Source organism: Epinephelus lanceolatus, chromosome 24 (assembly GCF_041903045.1).
Source record: "Epinephelus lanceolatus isolate andai-2023 chromosome 24, ASM4190304v1, whole genome shotgun sequence".
NCBI lineage: Eukaryota > Metazoa > Chordata > Actinopteri > Perciformes > Serranidae > Epinephelus > Epinephelus lanceolatus.
In genome coordinates this window covers 6,069,221-6,083,189 of record NC_135757.1, presented here as the reverse complement: position 1 = coordinate 6,083,189, position 13,969 = coordinate 6,069,221, and the positions used below count along the sequence as shown (strand labels likewise).

Below are 13,969 nucleotides of genomic sequence, written 5' to 3'. Positions count from 1 at the left end.
CAGTCCCCTCAGGGTTTGGTCTTGATACTCAGATACTGTTGTTGTCTGAGGCTGATCACATCAGATGTCGGGGTTAACGCCTCAGAATTGCAACATTTCTGAGTTCACCCAAGTATTAAACCTGTGATGTAACTCATCACAAACCCACCCTTTCACAGGGAGCCCTGTCTAGCTCCACATGCTTATAGAGAAACACCGTCACATGGTGAGATGGGGATATTGTTTAGACTCACTGTATTTGTGTAATTAAATCACCACAAGCTCACTGGCTCACAGACAGCCTGGGGCCTTTGTGGCCCCTGTTGGTCTTGGTTGTTAATCTAGACTTTTCTTGAGTTGACCATTGTTGAAACCTTCACAGTGAAGTTGACCTTTTACCTCTTGGACATAAAATGTCATCACTTCATTATATCATCCTATTAGACATTTGTGTGAGGGTTTGTCATAATTAGCATATTAGTTTCTCATGGTATGGCCAAAAACTGTATTTTGTGAGGCCACACTGACCTTGACCTTTAACCTTCAACCACAAAATTCTAGTCAATTTATTTTATTTAAAGAAATTCCTTTAAGGTGTTCTGAAATATCATAGTCACGAAAATGAGACAAATGCAAGGTCATGGTGACCTTGACCATTGACCACCAAAATCCAATTAGTTCCTTGTTGTATCCAAGTGATTGTTTGTGCCAAAATTGAGTAAATTCCCTTGAGCTGTCCTTGAGATAACCCATTTACAAAAATGAGACAGACATGGTCACAGTGACCTTGACCTTTGACCACCGAAATCCAATCAGTTCGTTGTCAAGTCCAGATGATTGTTTGTGCCAAAACTGAGGAAGTTTCCTCGAGCTGTTCTTGAGATACCCCATTTACAAAAATGAGACAGACATGGTCACAGTGACCTTGACCTTTGACCGCCGAAATCCAGTCAGTTCATTGTCAAGTCCAGGTGATTGTTTGTGCCAAAACTGAGGAGGATTCCTCAAGCTGTTCTTGAGATAGCCCATTTACAAAAATGAGACGGACATGGTCACAGTGACCTTGACCTTTAACCACCAAAATCTAATCAGTTCATCATTGAGTCCAAGTGATTGTTTGTGCCAAAATTGAGGAAATACCCTGGAGCTGTACTTGAGATAACCCATTTACAAAAATGAGACAGACATGGTCACAGTGACCTTGACCTTTGACCACCGTAATCCTATTAGTTCATTGTCAAGTCTAGGTGATTGTCTGTGCCAAAATTGAGGAAATTCCCTGGAGCTGTTCTTGAGATAACCCATTTACAAAAATGAGACGGACATGGTCACAGTGACCTTGACCTTTAACCACCAAAATCTAATCAGTTCATCATTGAGTCCAAGTGATTGTTGAGAGTCCAGAGGCACTTCTGTCCAACTGTTTGTACGTCCTTCCATCTGTCTGCCTCATTTTTGTAAACACAATATCTCAGCCTTGACGGAGTTCCCTAAATTTTGGCACAAACGTCCACTCGGACACAAGGATGAAGTTATTCGATTTTGGTGGTCAAAGGTCAAAGTTCACTGTGACTTCTCAAAACATGTTTTTGGCCATAACTCAAGAATTCATGTGCTATTCATGAAAAAATTTCACACAAATGTCTTATAGGATGAAATGATGAAGTGATTACAGAGTCTCAATGTAGTGCAACGTCGCAACCGTGCACAATGTAGTCATGACACTTAACAATCACAATGAGGGCCGACTTTGGTTTGGAAGTAGGGGGGTAGGAAGAAGGGAAGGGGCCATTGCTCGCTGCTGGCAGAAGTACACAACCATGTGACAGTTCTAGTTCTAATAGTTTTCAAACTGCGCCTGCGGACATATTGGATCACACTTCAATTAGTGGCTGTGACATTGCAATCTTGTCATTAATAGATATGGTCCCAAATGTCAAACACACCCCGAGTGAATAAGACGATCCCAATCTTTAACCATGAAACATTATCAATAAGCGGACTTTGATTCATACGCTGCCAAAAATCAGTCAGTGACACAAAAAAACAAGACTCTTATTCATCTGTGTCCTTTCTTTCTTTCTTTCAGTCATTTTTTCAGCCCACAGTACAATACCATGCATTCAGAAAGTGTAGCAGGATAAAGTGAAAAGCCTAAAAAAAAGAGAGTTAATCTGCACGCATCTTGTGACGCAATTCTTCGTGGGGGCGGAACGGATAGATAAGTCCCACACTGGCTCCCTGCCGGCCCGGACTCATTACCGTGCGGGACAGTAAGTGTCGGAAGCTGTTCGGTGGGACACCAGAACCAGAGGGATGTGGCTGCTGTCAGTGTTGGTGCCTCTCCTCAGGCTTTATCTGTGCGGAATTAAAGTTCTGATCTATCAGATGTTCAACAGGTCGTTTGCGCTGCCAGGTCAGGTCCACTTTTATTTCCTGCATTTATTTCCTGTGTTTGTCTTTAGTCGTTAAAACCCGGTGTATCATTCCCCCGCTTGTGTGCCGAACTCCGTCAGAAATGTGACAGTTTTTAAAACTCTGATCTTATTCATCGACTAATCAAAACACTAAATGGATTCTGACTGAAGACGGTTTAACAGCAGGGTCTTGTCATCAGTTCGGCGTTGGTCTGATACACAGAGCACGTCAAGTTTAGAGAGGCTCACTCCTTTTACTGCGGTCAAGCAGGGTGCGTGTGTATTCGTAGTATTACGGTACGGATGGTGAAAACGGCCAAAAGTGATGGAGTCGCCCGTTTCTCAGCAACGCTTTCTCCCCTGTTTCTCCCATTGATATGCCTACTGTACTCTTTTTTTAAAGGAGCTCTAAATTAATTGGTATTTTTATTGACAGTAATACACACGCATAGAATTAATATTGAATATGGGGAAATTCTGATTATACTATACGGTAATTTGAGCAGACTTTACTTTTTAAATTCCTCAAACTCTTCAGTAAAACTGTATGAAAATTTGATATGATCATTGTGGGCGTCACCTACAACAAGAATACATTGAAAGATTTATGTAGCCTATGAAGGTTTCTTTAAGTAATATTTAATATTAGGCAACTGATTACATTTTGTTGTATTTCGAGCAGACTATACCTTTAAATTCCTCATAAACTCTTCAGTAAAATTGTATGAAAATTAATCTGGAGTAGTGTGGGTCACCTAGTCAAATGCAAGGTGGTTTAATATGTATCTACCTGCTAGAGTGATGTTTTTTGTTGTGAAAATCCCTTAAATTTATGACAACAGTCCTAGAGAGTTACGAGTTACATGTAGTGAATTTAGCTGCAATATGTTGAGTTTTGCAATAAAACAAATTGTGATTCATTACCTTTTTCCAACTGCAAATTATGTCCCCATAGAAATGAAATGAAGTGGACTGAAAATCACTTGATGATATTATTGTAGTAGGCTAGCAAAAGTTCACACACAAAAACATCAGGATACTATGCTGTATCCATTTTTTCCCCCCGACCATAATATTTTATGATATTGACATAGCTGATGTTGAAGCCATCTGCTCAGGACCATGAGATGTCTTTAGACGTCATCTGCGGACCTTGAGTTCAAATTATTTTATGAATGAAAGCAAAAATCACGTGGAACAGCTGCCTCAAAAGCCTCGTTTCCACCAAGCAGTCTGGTTCAGTTCTGCTCTGTTCGCCACACATTAGAACATTTTGCGTTTCCATTAGGGATGTTCCTGGCGACTAATTTCCCTGTCGACTTAACGAAAATATCAATAACGACTAGTCGACTAGAAAACAGTCAAAATTGAGCACAAATTATTGTTAATATTTGAAACATTGTCCCAAAAAATATTATGTGCATTAAGAACCCTTCGAAGCCTTTAATCACAGTCTTCAACAACCATGTCAGATTTTAAACGCCACTGAAGTACGAGACACTTTGCTCTGTGCAGTATGAAAAAAGATAAACTGCAGCTGAATTCATTTTCTACATCAAAATACTGCTAAACCGCACTGGTTTTGTGAGAGTACATCTCTCCAATTTCCCACCGTGCTGTTTAAAACATCAGAGTGCTACTGATTTCAGTGTTACTATTTAGAGCATTTAGTTGATTGCCATAAAACCAAAGGAAAATGTGTGCGTAGTATCATGTGATAGAAGAGTGAGATATCACGAATGTGTTCCACCTCAAGACAAAAAGACGATTGTGTCTCCAGAGAGTGAAATGGGTTCAGACCCTAGAGGTTTATACACTACTAATCTCACAGAGAATGCAGGTTGTTTAACAGGCTTTAAAAGGGATTTGGGAAATTCCTGTAATTTATTTGGCATATCCCACACCATGACCAAAGATAAAGCCTGACTCGCTCCTGATTATAAAGCAGAAATTCCAGTTTTGAAACCATGTCTTCAACATTGAAAAATTCCATGTTCCTCCAGTGCATTGCACCACTCTGACTGCACAACTAAGTAGAACGGGTCAGAGTTGAGACAGGAAGTAGCTGTCAGATCCAACAAGACTATTTGGCTGCACCCACTCTAATAATCGTACTTTTATTGCCAACCAACCTTGATAAAATTCATGTTCCACACCCAGTGCAGCTGATGTAGTGTGGCGCTATAGTGCATCAGCTGAGTGTGGTTACAGGTACAGCGGACCACACCTGCGGGTTTGATCAGAGGTGTGAGAGACCTTTCAGCTCACACAGGTCAGAGCAGCAACATTTTCCTCCTCTCACAGTTCAATGAAAATCCTGCGACAAACTTAAGGTAACTTGTTGTCGAGCTGTTCTCACCAACTTAAAAGGCTTAGTTTTATCTTTTCTCTCCTGCCTTGACAAGATTTTTCACTGTGATCTACTTTCTTGTGTGCATGTAGCTGAAGGATTTCAAAATCACATCTCAGTGTCGCTTCACAAATGTCTGTAATGTTTTAATCAACATCCTCAAATGTGTGTTTCACTATTCTTGTTAGGTGCTCGTTAAGTGAAGGCATCCAAGTGGATTGCTTACCAGACGAACCAATGGAGGGTAAAAGTTCAGGACCTTCGTGCTCTGGCCTCAATCTGGTCGCACACCCACGGGCAAAAAGCAAAGTCTGGAAATACTTTGGCTTTGACACAGACGCAGACGGCTGTATATTGCACTGGAAGCGGATTTACTGTCGTGTATGCATGAGTCAAATTGCTTACTCTGGAAACACCTCCAATCTTTCGTACCACCTCGAGAAGAACCACCCTGTCGAATTCAGTGAGTTTGTGAAGAGCAACACGGATCAGATGCGCGAGGCGTTCGCCACGGCGTTCTCCAGGATAAAGACTGAGCCGTCAAGTGTACACATTCAGCAACAATCCCAGGACACAAACCTAAGGCAGAGTTTAGACTACGAAAACAGACGACACAATGATCTGACAATAGCTGTCATCAACTTTATCTGTGAGGGGTTGTACCCTGTATCTCTAGTTGAAGAGCCGACTTTCAAGACCTTAATGAGTACCGTCGATCCTGGGTACTCTCCACCGAGCAAAAGTGACCTGGCAGTTAAAATGCTTCCTCAGATGTACTGCCGCGCCAGGGACATGGTCTTTAGTGAGCTTGCTGGGGTTGTGAACTGTGGCGTTACTACAGATCTTTGGCAAAGCCAAACCCAGAGTAGGACATACATTTCACTCTCTATGCATTCGGTTAATTACAATAGCACAACTGGCTTCACTCTGACCAACAAGTGTCTAAAAACGTTTGAGGTACAAGAGGACAACACAGCCGAGAACATCACCAGAGCTATGTATGAAGCATTCGTTGAATGGGGGATAACTCATAAAGTCAGTGGTGCCACCACAAATGGTTCAGTGGACATTGTCAAAGCGTGCTCCCTCCTCGACCTGTCAGTGGAAATGCCTTGCCTTGGACATACAATAAATCGTGCGATGGATGAAGCCTTCCAGCTGCCACGGGTCGACAGCTTTTTGGGATGTTGCCGCAAACTTGTTGATCATTTCAAAGAACCAACGCTGTATCTGCTGAGGGAAAAACAGAAGCAGAGTGGCCTCACTCAGTGTGCACTCATCACGGACAGGGGTCGGTCTTGGTTGGCCACGTTGGCAATGTTACAGAGACTGAAAGAGCAACAGGTTGCAGTAACTGCAACACTTATAGAGAGCTCCAGCAGTCATCATTTCAACTTTGATGGCCCTGACTGGGCCTTGTTGGAGGGCTTGATTGATGTCCTCCAGCCTTTTAAAGTTGTGGCAAACATGATCAGTTCTTGCAAGTACCCAACCATTAGCATGGTCAGGCCTGTGCTTCATATGCTGTTGAACACCACACTCAAGGTCAAGGAAGGGGACCTCAAAGAGATTAGCATGACCAAAGAGGTCATCTCAAAAGTCCTCTCAAGCACCTATTCACAGAATACTCAGCTATCGCAAGACATTTCAGCGTTCCTCAACATAGCTACATTCTTGGATCCTCGGTACAAGAAGCTGCCTTTTCTGTCCACTCAGGAGCGTTCCAAAGTTGAGAATAACATCATAGAGGAGGCAAAAGCAATCCTTGAGAAGCAGATTGCAGAGCGACCATGCCTAGATGATTTCTCCTTTGTATCTGACGAGCCACCGAGCAAAAAGCAGACACCTGCGAGAGAGTCTTCAGCCAGCAGTGCAACCCAAGACAACCCTTTGGCTGCCATATTTTGTCAGTCAGACGCAGACCAGAGCCAGGAAGAGCTGCATGCACAGGTGGTCGAGGAGCTGAGCAACTACAAATCACAAAGAGTCCTAGGTCTGAATGAAGACCCTTTACTGTGGTGGTCTAGTCATGCACCTTTGTTCCCCACCCTCCCCAAGGTGCTTCAGAAGTACTGGTGTGTCCCTGCCACAAGTGTACCTTGTCACAGGCTGTTAAGCTCCTCCGGGGCTGTTCTGTGCGGGAAAAGGAACCGCATAGCTCCGGCTTTAGTCGATCAGCAGATCTTCTTGTATGAGAATTCACGGAGCTACTATGTGCCTGAACCCTGTGAGGATGAGTTGGACGATGCTTGGGAGGGGAACTGTAACCCGGGCCAGCCACTTGACTGACTGTGTGCTGACAATTGTAAAAACTCAAAGAATTTTGATGAAGCATTAAAGCATTAAAAATATGATCAAAGTGTATCAGTCAGTAGTATGAAAATGTAATGGACCTGTTATACTAGTGGTTTTAGCTCTTAAATTGTATAAAAGGTGTGAAGGCTAATTTATATTCCCTTTAAATACGAGAATAGATTTGTCAATTTTAAACAGTGTACCCTTACACTTCCATGCATCCTTTATGTTGACATAGATACAACCAATAGATGGCACTCGAGGGCGGAGTCAAAACTTTCATACAACACTAGCAAGTCTTAGATTGATATGACGAACACTTTGGTTTATGACTAAATACCTGCGAAAGGAATGGCATTAATGATAATGACATGCTAACATTAGCATTATAGCATCATCAGCGAGAACATGATGACATTAGCACTTAACTCAAACATTTCTGTTCATGTATGACTCAAAATATTTCGTGTTAATTGGTAAACTTTCTAAGCATGGTTAGACCTTTTTCTGCGTTGAGTTTTTCTAGGGGGGTAACCGTTCACACAATTCATAGTTCAGTTTAGCCCTGTCTCCACCAAACACTTTCGGTATGGTACCTTTGGAACCAAAAGTACCCTTCAGACATAGTCTTTCTGTGACTAAAAAATGTATTAATAGATCTCCTATATAACGTATAGGCTATACACACTCAAAAACAGGACTATAACTCAATAAATTGGGTGTAACTTCCATTAGAAGACCGTCTTTTGTTGTTTTTTGAATTCTTAAAAATCCAGGCTGTATGTAAATACATACTGTTATGTAGGTATGACAGCATTAACAATAGATGTCTTGCTGTGCAGAACATTTACACATTATGATGTCAAAGAAGTTTGAGAATAAAGATTTTGTTTTCAGTATTTGCCTGACTGGTTGATGTCCGAACTGATGCACTGATACGAACGCTATCATTCATTTTTGTTGTACAAGACATTCCAGCCTTATATAGTCCAAAGACTTTTAACCTTTACCGTTGATTACACTGAAAAACAATTCCAGTCATTTTGATGTTGATTCCACAGACCCTGGAATGAAGAATCACGTTATGTTCTCATGTGGTCCCTTCTCTCCTCCCACACAGTCTTACCCAAGCAAAATGGAAGGGTTGCCATTGTGACGGGGGGTACCAGAGGAATGGGTTATGAGACAGCGAGACACCTGGCAAGCCTTGGCATGCATGTTATCATAGGTAGGCTACTGTCTAATCACACATGCCTTTCTTTGCTTTCACTCCTTCGTACAGGTGAGCACGTCTCTGCAGTCCAGCTTTGAGTTGCAGTTTTCTCCTCATCAACAGTTGTGTGCCAGAACTGTGTAAAATCTAGGGCTCGACTGCTCAACTTCAAGCAATCTCAGTCGTGTGAGGGGTCTCCGACTGACGATTCGAATCTCTGACTTTTGATTGAGGCTAATTTGAGCTATTGCTTGAGCTTGAAATTGCCTACTTTTAAACTTGTGGCTCATATCCTAAGATTTGCTTGATGAATCAGAGGACAAAATTACAAATTAAAGCTGGACTGTGGTTAGATATTAACCTGTATTAGGGAGGGAAAGCAGGGTATCTAGCTAAAGGAACTCACAGAACTTGATGAGCTTGCATAGTTGTATTCCTGTCTTTGTTCAACAGCATGGCTTTTCAGTTTGAGCGCAAGATTTATTACGTACACACAATTGCTTGTTATTTTTCAGGACATTTGAATCAGTATAAACAGAGACGTAGCCAGTAGTTTTCACCAGTCTGTTGAGTCAGTGTAGGCGGTAGGATTGAGTGAATATCTGCTGGACATCAGCCCACCAAGCCTCTCTGATCTCCATCATCTCCAGCTGGGAACGAGAGAGAAGAGGGCGCAGAGGCCCTCAGGAAGATTCATGAAGAAGGTGTCGAGGGGAAAGGTCAGTAGACAATACGGCCATTTGTAAATATTCTCAAGTGGGACAAAGGGCTTTTTTTTGCATGTGCAAAGTGCTGGTGCAAAAACATAAATAAATAGAAAAATGTGTGCACACAGAAAGTGCATCTTGCAAGGAGGTTTCTATCTGCAAGCACCAGTGTGTCTCCTTATTCTTTATCTGGACACATTTTCCCCGCAAATATAACATGCTAATGCTATTAGCACAAGTCTAAGGCATTTTACATTGTATAAATTAGCCTAGCAGCTAGCGGACTTTTCCTCTACTCATATAAAACAGGGACAACAGCAACATTTAACAAAGGTAACGGCACATAATTTGGCTCCATTACAACTCACAAGATTCACTGACAAAACAGCTGTCTAATACTAAACACGTTTCCCAGACAAATACAACATGCTAACGTTATTAGCACAAGCCTATGGCATTTTACATTGTATAAATTAGTCTAGTGAAATCCCCAGTTTTTATGGTGACATGTTGATGTGTTTACAGCGGGACTGGAATCTGTCCTAACATGCTTTCCTGTTTTCTGTTGACAGTTGAGTTCGTCTTCATGGACCTGACCTCACTGAAATCCGTGCGCCACTTTGCTCAGACATTCAAAAACAGAGGTCTCCCCCTCCACGTTCTGGTCAACAATGGTAGGATGCGTGGACCCTCATGGTCAGTGCACGAAGGATCATACATACTAATGTAGTGCAGCCTATAAAAATCTTCTGCCATTCCCTTGTGTAGCTGGAACCATGATGGTCCCCGAGAGAAAGACGGAGGACGGCTTTGAGTTCCACTTTGCGCTTAACTACCTCGGCCACTTCCTGCTGACCAACCTGCTGCTGGACACGCTTAAGAGGTCAGGACGCCAGGGCTGCTGCTCCAGGATTGTCAACATGTCCTCTGCTACACACTACGCAGGAGTTATGCACATGCACGACCTAAACAGGAGGTACGTCTCCAACCAAGGCTGCTAGCATTTCATTCTTATGAGACTCCCATGTCAGTGACAGCATCCCTCTCCCTGTCTCCAGGATCTGTTACAGTTCCCATGGTGCCTACGCTCAGAGCAAACTGGCCCTGGTCCTCCTCACCTACTACCTGCAGGAGCAGATGACAGCCGGCGGCTTCCCCGTGACCACCTATGCGGTGGACCCTGGCATGGTGGACACGGCGCTGTACAACAACCTGTGGAGCCTCGCACAGGCTCTGAAGAAACCAGTGGCCAAGATACTGTTCAGGGTATGTCTATCTTAGTGGTGGGTGCTTTCAGGGAGATCTTCTCTGAACTGAGTCGTCTCTTCATGCTTTGTCCTCCTCAGACTCCTGCAGAAGGAGCATCCATATCCGTCTACGCTGCAGTCGCCTCCGAGCTGGAAGGGGCTGGGGGCTGTTACTTGTACAACGGCCAGAAGACGCAGTCGTCCGACGTTTCCTACGACTCTGAGCTGCAGGCCGAGCTATGGAAGAAGAGCTGTGAGCTGGTGGGCCTTCAGGAGAACTGACAGTGCTGTGACCCTTGTGCAGCGTCTCCAGAGCCATGCTAGAGACGCTATGTGGAGCGCACAAATTGAATCTCTGCCTTATTTTGTAGAATTCTGACACTGAAATATCTAGACTTATAAGCTACATCCACATCAATACATTATAAAGAGCACAACTTTTGCTATGTTTACGCCTAGCGTCCACACGTCTCTGGTGTGTCTGAACCCCTTAAACGAAGACCTTTGGATGCGCAGGCTAGTCTATGTTTTGCGGACCTTGACTGCTTTATACTCATGTGTCAGCTTTGTTAGCAGTTCCACCTCGTTGTCAGTCCACGCAAACAAATCTCTGGTCTTACTTTTCACTGTTCTTTCTCTGCAGTATTTTTATGCCTCCATACCTGCGATTGCTGTGGCTGTCTATTCAATCCACTGTCTGTCCATCCATCCGTCCACCTCTTCTGAAGGCGATATCATTTGGCACAAATGTTCACTTTGATTCAACGATACAGGGATTTGATTTTGGTGGACAAAGGTCAAGGTCACTGTGACCTCGTCTGTCATTCTTGTAAACGAAACATCTCAAGAACACCAAGAGATTTTTTTCCAAATTTGGCATGAACGCTCACTTGGACTCAACAATGAATTGATTATAATGTGGTGGTCAAAGGTCAAGGTCAGTGTGACCTTGCATCTGTCTCATTCTCGTGAACATGATATTACAAGACGGCTTTTTGGAAGTTTCTTCAAATATGGCACAAACGTCCACTTGGACTCAATAATGAACTACGTAGAATTTGGTGGTCGAAGATAAAAGGTCAAGGTCACTGTGACCTCACAAAACACAATAATTCAAATGGGCCAATGAAATTGTTTGTTTATAGTCGCGCAGACCTGGGAGAGTCCAAAATCCAGTCAGTATGGGAAAAAGGTTGATAAACTTCGTTTCACAGCACCCCGTCCTTTTTGATAACAGACAGGATGATTGTATGAACAATGAATTAAAGGACAACATCTGGCAGTCCATTGTCCAGCTTGGTGGCTGCGGTGAGAGTGGTACGTGCTAAAGAAAGTTGATGTTGACGCTCGTTAAACGTTAGCTTGCTGCTGCTACTCTCGTCCATGTTCACCCACACCCATTCACGCTGCGCGGAATTGGAACACAACAATGCGAAATTCCGCACCGCATCCGTACCGTGCCTGTGTGTATGGTTTAAACGCGGAAAAGTGCTGCGCGAATATTCCGCAAATCCATCCCGCATTTCCGCATCGCGGCAGTGAGAATGAACCTATAGACAGCCGCACCCGTTGACACAGGTTGGTAAACTGCTGCAAACTATCATGAAGCTACACTCTGGTACGCTGCATTAAATGGTGGCATTTATGTTTTAAACTGTACGTAGCAAGAAACAAGTCAAGTAAGGACGACAACTGTTATGTCTATAAATGCGAAACCAGAGCAGCTCAGTTATATTAAGAAGTCTGAGCACATGAGCAACCGAAATGCCTTAACTGAATGATTGTTGATTTTTTATATATTCTGGCACTGTCTGAAATAATGTAATGTATGTGTATGTAATCTTACACTCATAGTGTGAATCAGTGTTTACAGTGCAGTGTTATTTAGCGTATATAGCAATCAAAAACCTCTACTTGCTAATTGCTTTAGCTTTGACAATCCTGAATGTTTGCCAAAAGCAAAGTTAAAGCCTGTGGGGACATGATTACTTCTTCTTTTCTGTTTTTATTCCATGCTGCTGCCAGAAACACTTGCTAAAGCACCAAATGTGGATTAATCCACCACTGAAAATAGTTCCCAACAAATGCACTGATTCTCCTGTTGAACTAATGTTTGTTAAGAACCACTTTTTAGGAACTTGTATTGTGTCTCTTACAGCCTCTCGTCTGAACTCTACCTTTGAAATGTAGCCTACTTTATATATGTCAGCACTGGAAACTATTTTCCAATCATCCAATGTATTGATTATATTGCACACCAATCGTTGCCATGATCACTGAGACTGAAGCCTTTTTTTCGTGTTTTATTTTACAGTCATGTGTTTACTTTTATGACATCAGAATTTTAAATGAACAATGTGTTAACTGCTAATAAACAAATTACATTTAAGACTTGACGCCACCTGATGTTTTATCGTGCCATGTATTTTTTTTTTAACTTGGTATCTGTTTCAGCAAATTTATTTATATTTTTTATTGAACTTTGTATTTTTTTTTTTTTTTTTTTAATATTTTTTTGGCTTACATACATTCACACTACGAGGAAAGCAATGAATTATTTTTAACTTATTTTTTTTCTATTTTCCTGGGGCAACACTAACAAAAATCTTGTTTTTTTAACAGACTCTATAGTTTTTTAAATACAGGTCAAAGGTCAACATCACTGTGATCTTGTCTGCGTCGATCTCATGAGCATAATATCTCAAGACCACTTTGAGTGAATATTTTTTTTAAATTTGGCACCAACGTTAACCTGGACTCAAGGATGAACTTATAAGATTTTGGTGGTCAGGGGTCATGAGTCAAAGGTCAATGCTGCTGTGACCTTGTATCCATCGTTCTCATGAACGCAATTTCTTCAAATCTGGCACAAACATTCATTTCAGCTCAGCGACAAATTGATTGTATTTTGGTGGTCATAGGTCAAAGGTCAAGTCTGTCTGACCGTTTATCCTTCTCATTCTTGTGAACGAGATATCTCAAGAATACCTTGAGGGAATTTCTTAAAATTTGGCACAAACATTCACTTACACTCAATGAACTGATTAGATTTTGGCGGTCAAAGGTCAAGGTCGCTGTGACCTTGCCTGTCTCATTTTTGTGACCACGACTGCAAGAACACCTTGAGGGAATTTCTTTAAATTTGACACAAACTGATTGGAAGTTTGTGGTCAAAGGTCAAGGTCACTGTGACCTTGCAAAATATGTTTTTGGCCATAACTCAAGAATTCAAATACTGACTATGACAAAACTTCACACAGATGTCTAGCAGGATATATTGACGAAGTCGTGACATTTTATACCCAAAAGGTCAAAGGTCAGCATCACTGTGACATCCATTACTCAAGATGACAACACAGGAACACAAGGGAAGACATTTGGTCAGATACTGAATGGGTGACTCTAATCTTGAAACTGTGCTGATTGTATAGATCTTAAGAATCTTTCTCAATTTTCCCTGCAGCCACACATGGTGTTTTAGATCATGTGAAGATGGGTTACCTGGGAATTTACTCCCCTATGGGTGAACACGTGGACACAACGACAGGGATTCAGTCAGTATAAACTATCATTATACCCAGTGGCAACAGATTACCCTCCCCGCCCTGTGGAGAACCCAGTCTGTGTGATCCACCTCTGGTGAGTCATACTGACAGAGAGAGGAGAGAGAGGGTGCCATCTAGTGGCACAATAGCAGAGCCTCACAGGACTCCTTCAAGGACCACTGGAAGATCACATTTGTACCTATGAAGAATCAAATC

General features: G+C 42.3%; 2 protein-coding genes across 2 annotated transcripts; both read left to right on the top strand.

Annotated features, from left to right (window-relative positions):
* Nucleotides 1-2,258: 2,258 nt before the first annotated feature.
* LOC117250171 (E3 SUMO-protein ligase ZBED1-like) lies at nt 2,259-7,940 on the top strand. Its single transcript, XM_033616207.2, has 2 exons — nt 2,259-2,395; nt 4,935-7,940. Exon 2 carries the CDS (start codon nt 4,984-4,986, stop codon nt 7,033-7,035), a length of 2,052 nt encoding a protein of 683 aa, XP_033472098.2. The 5' UTR covers nt 2,259-2,395; nt 4,935-4,983; the 3' UTR covers nt 7,036-7,940.
* On the top strand, nt 2,263-12,597 carry dhrsx (dehydrogenase/reductase (SDR family) X-linked). Its single transcript, XM_033616208.2, has 7 exons — nt 2,263-2,395; nt 8,162-8,269; nt 8,905-8,973; nt 9,534-9,635; nt 9,730-9,937; nt 10,020-10,227; nt 10,308-12,597. Exons 1-7 carry the CDS (start codon nt 2,296-2,298, stop codon nt 10,488-10,490), a joined length of 978 nt encoding a protein of 325 aa, XP_033472099.1. The 5' UTR covers nt 2,263-2,295; the 3' UTR covers nt 10,491-12,597.
* Nucleotides 12,598-13,969: the final 1,372 nt, after the last annotated feature.

Bases quoted from the DNA above. Each gene is read 5' to 3' on its own strand.
- dhrsx (XM_033616208.2), top strand. From the start codon at position 2,296: ATGTGGCTGCTGTCAGTGTTGGTGCCTCTCCTCAGGCTTTATCTGTGC. The intron at 2,396-8,161 runs GTCAGGTCCACT...CCTCCCACACAG, and splicing joins CAGGTCGTTTGCGCTGCCAG to TCTTACCCAAGCAAAATGGA. The intron at 9,636-9,729 runs GTAGGATGCGTG...TCCCTTGTGTAG, and splicing joins CCACGTTCTGGTCAACAATG to CTGGAACCATGATGGTCCCC.
- LOC117250171 (XM_033616207.2), top strand. From the start codon at position 4,984: ATGGAGGGTAAAAGTTCAGGACCTTCGTGCTCTGGCCTCAATCTGGTC.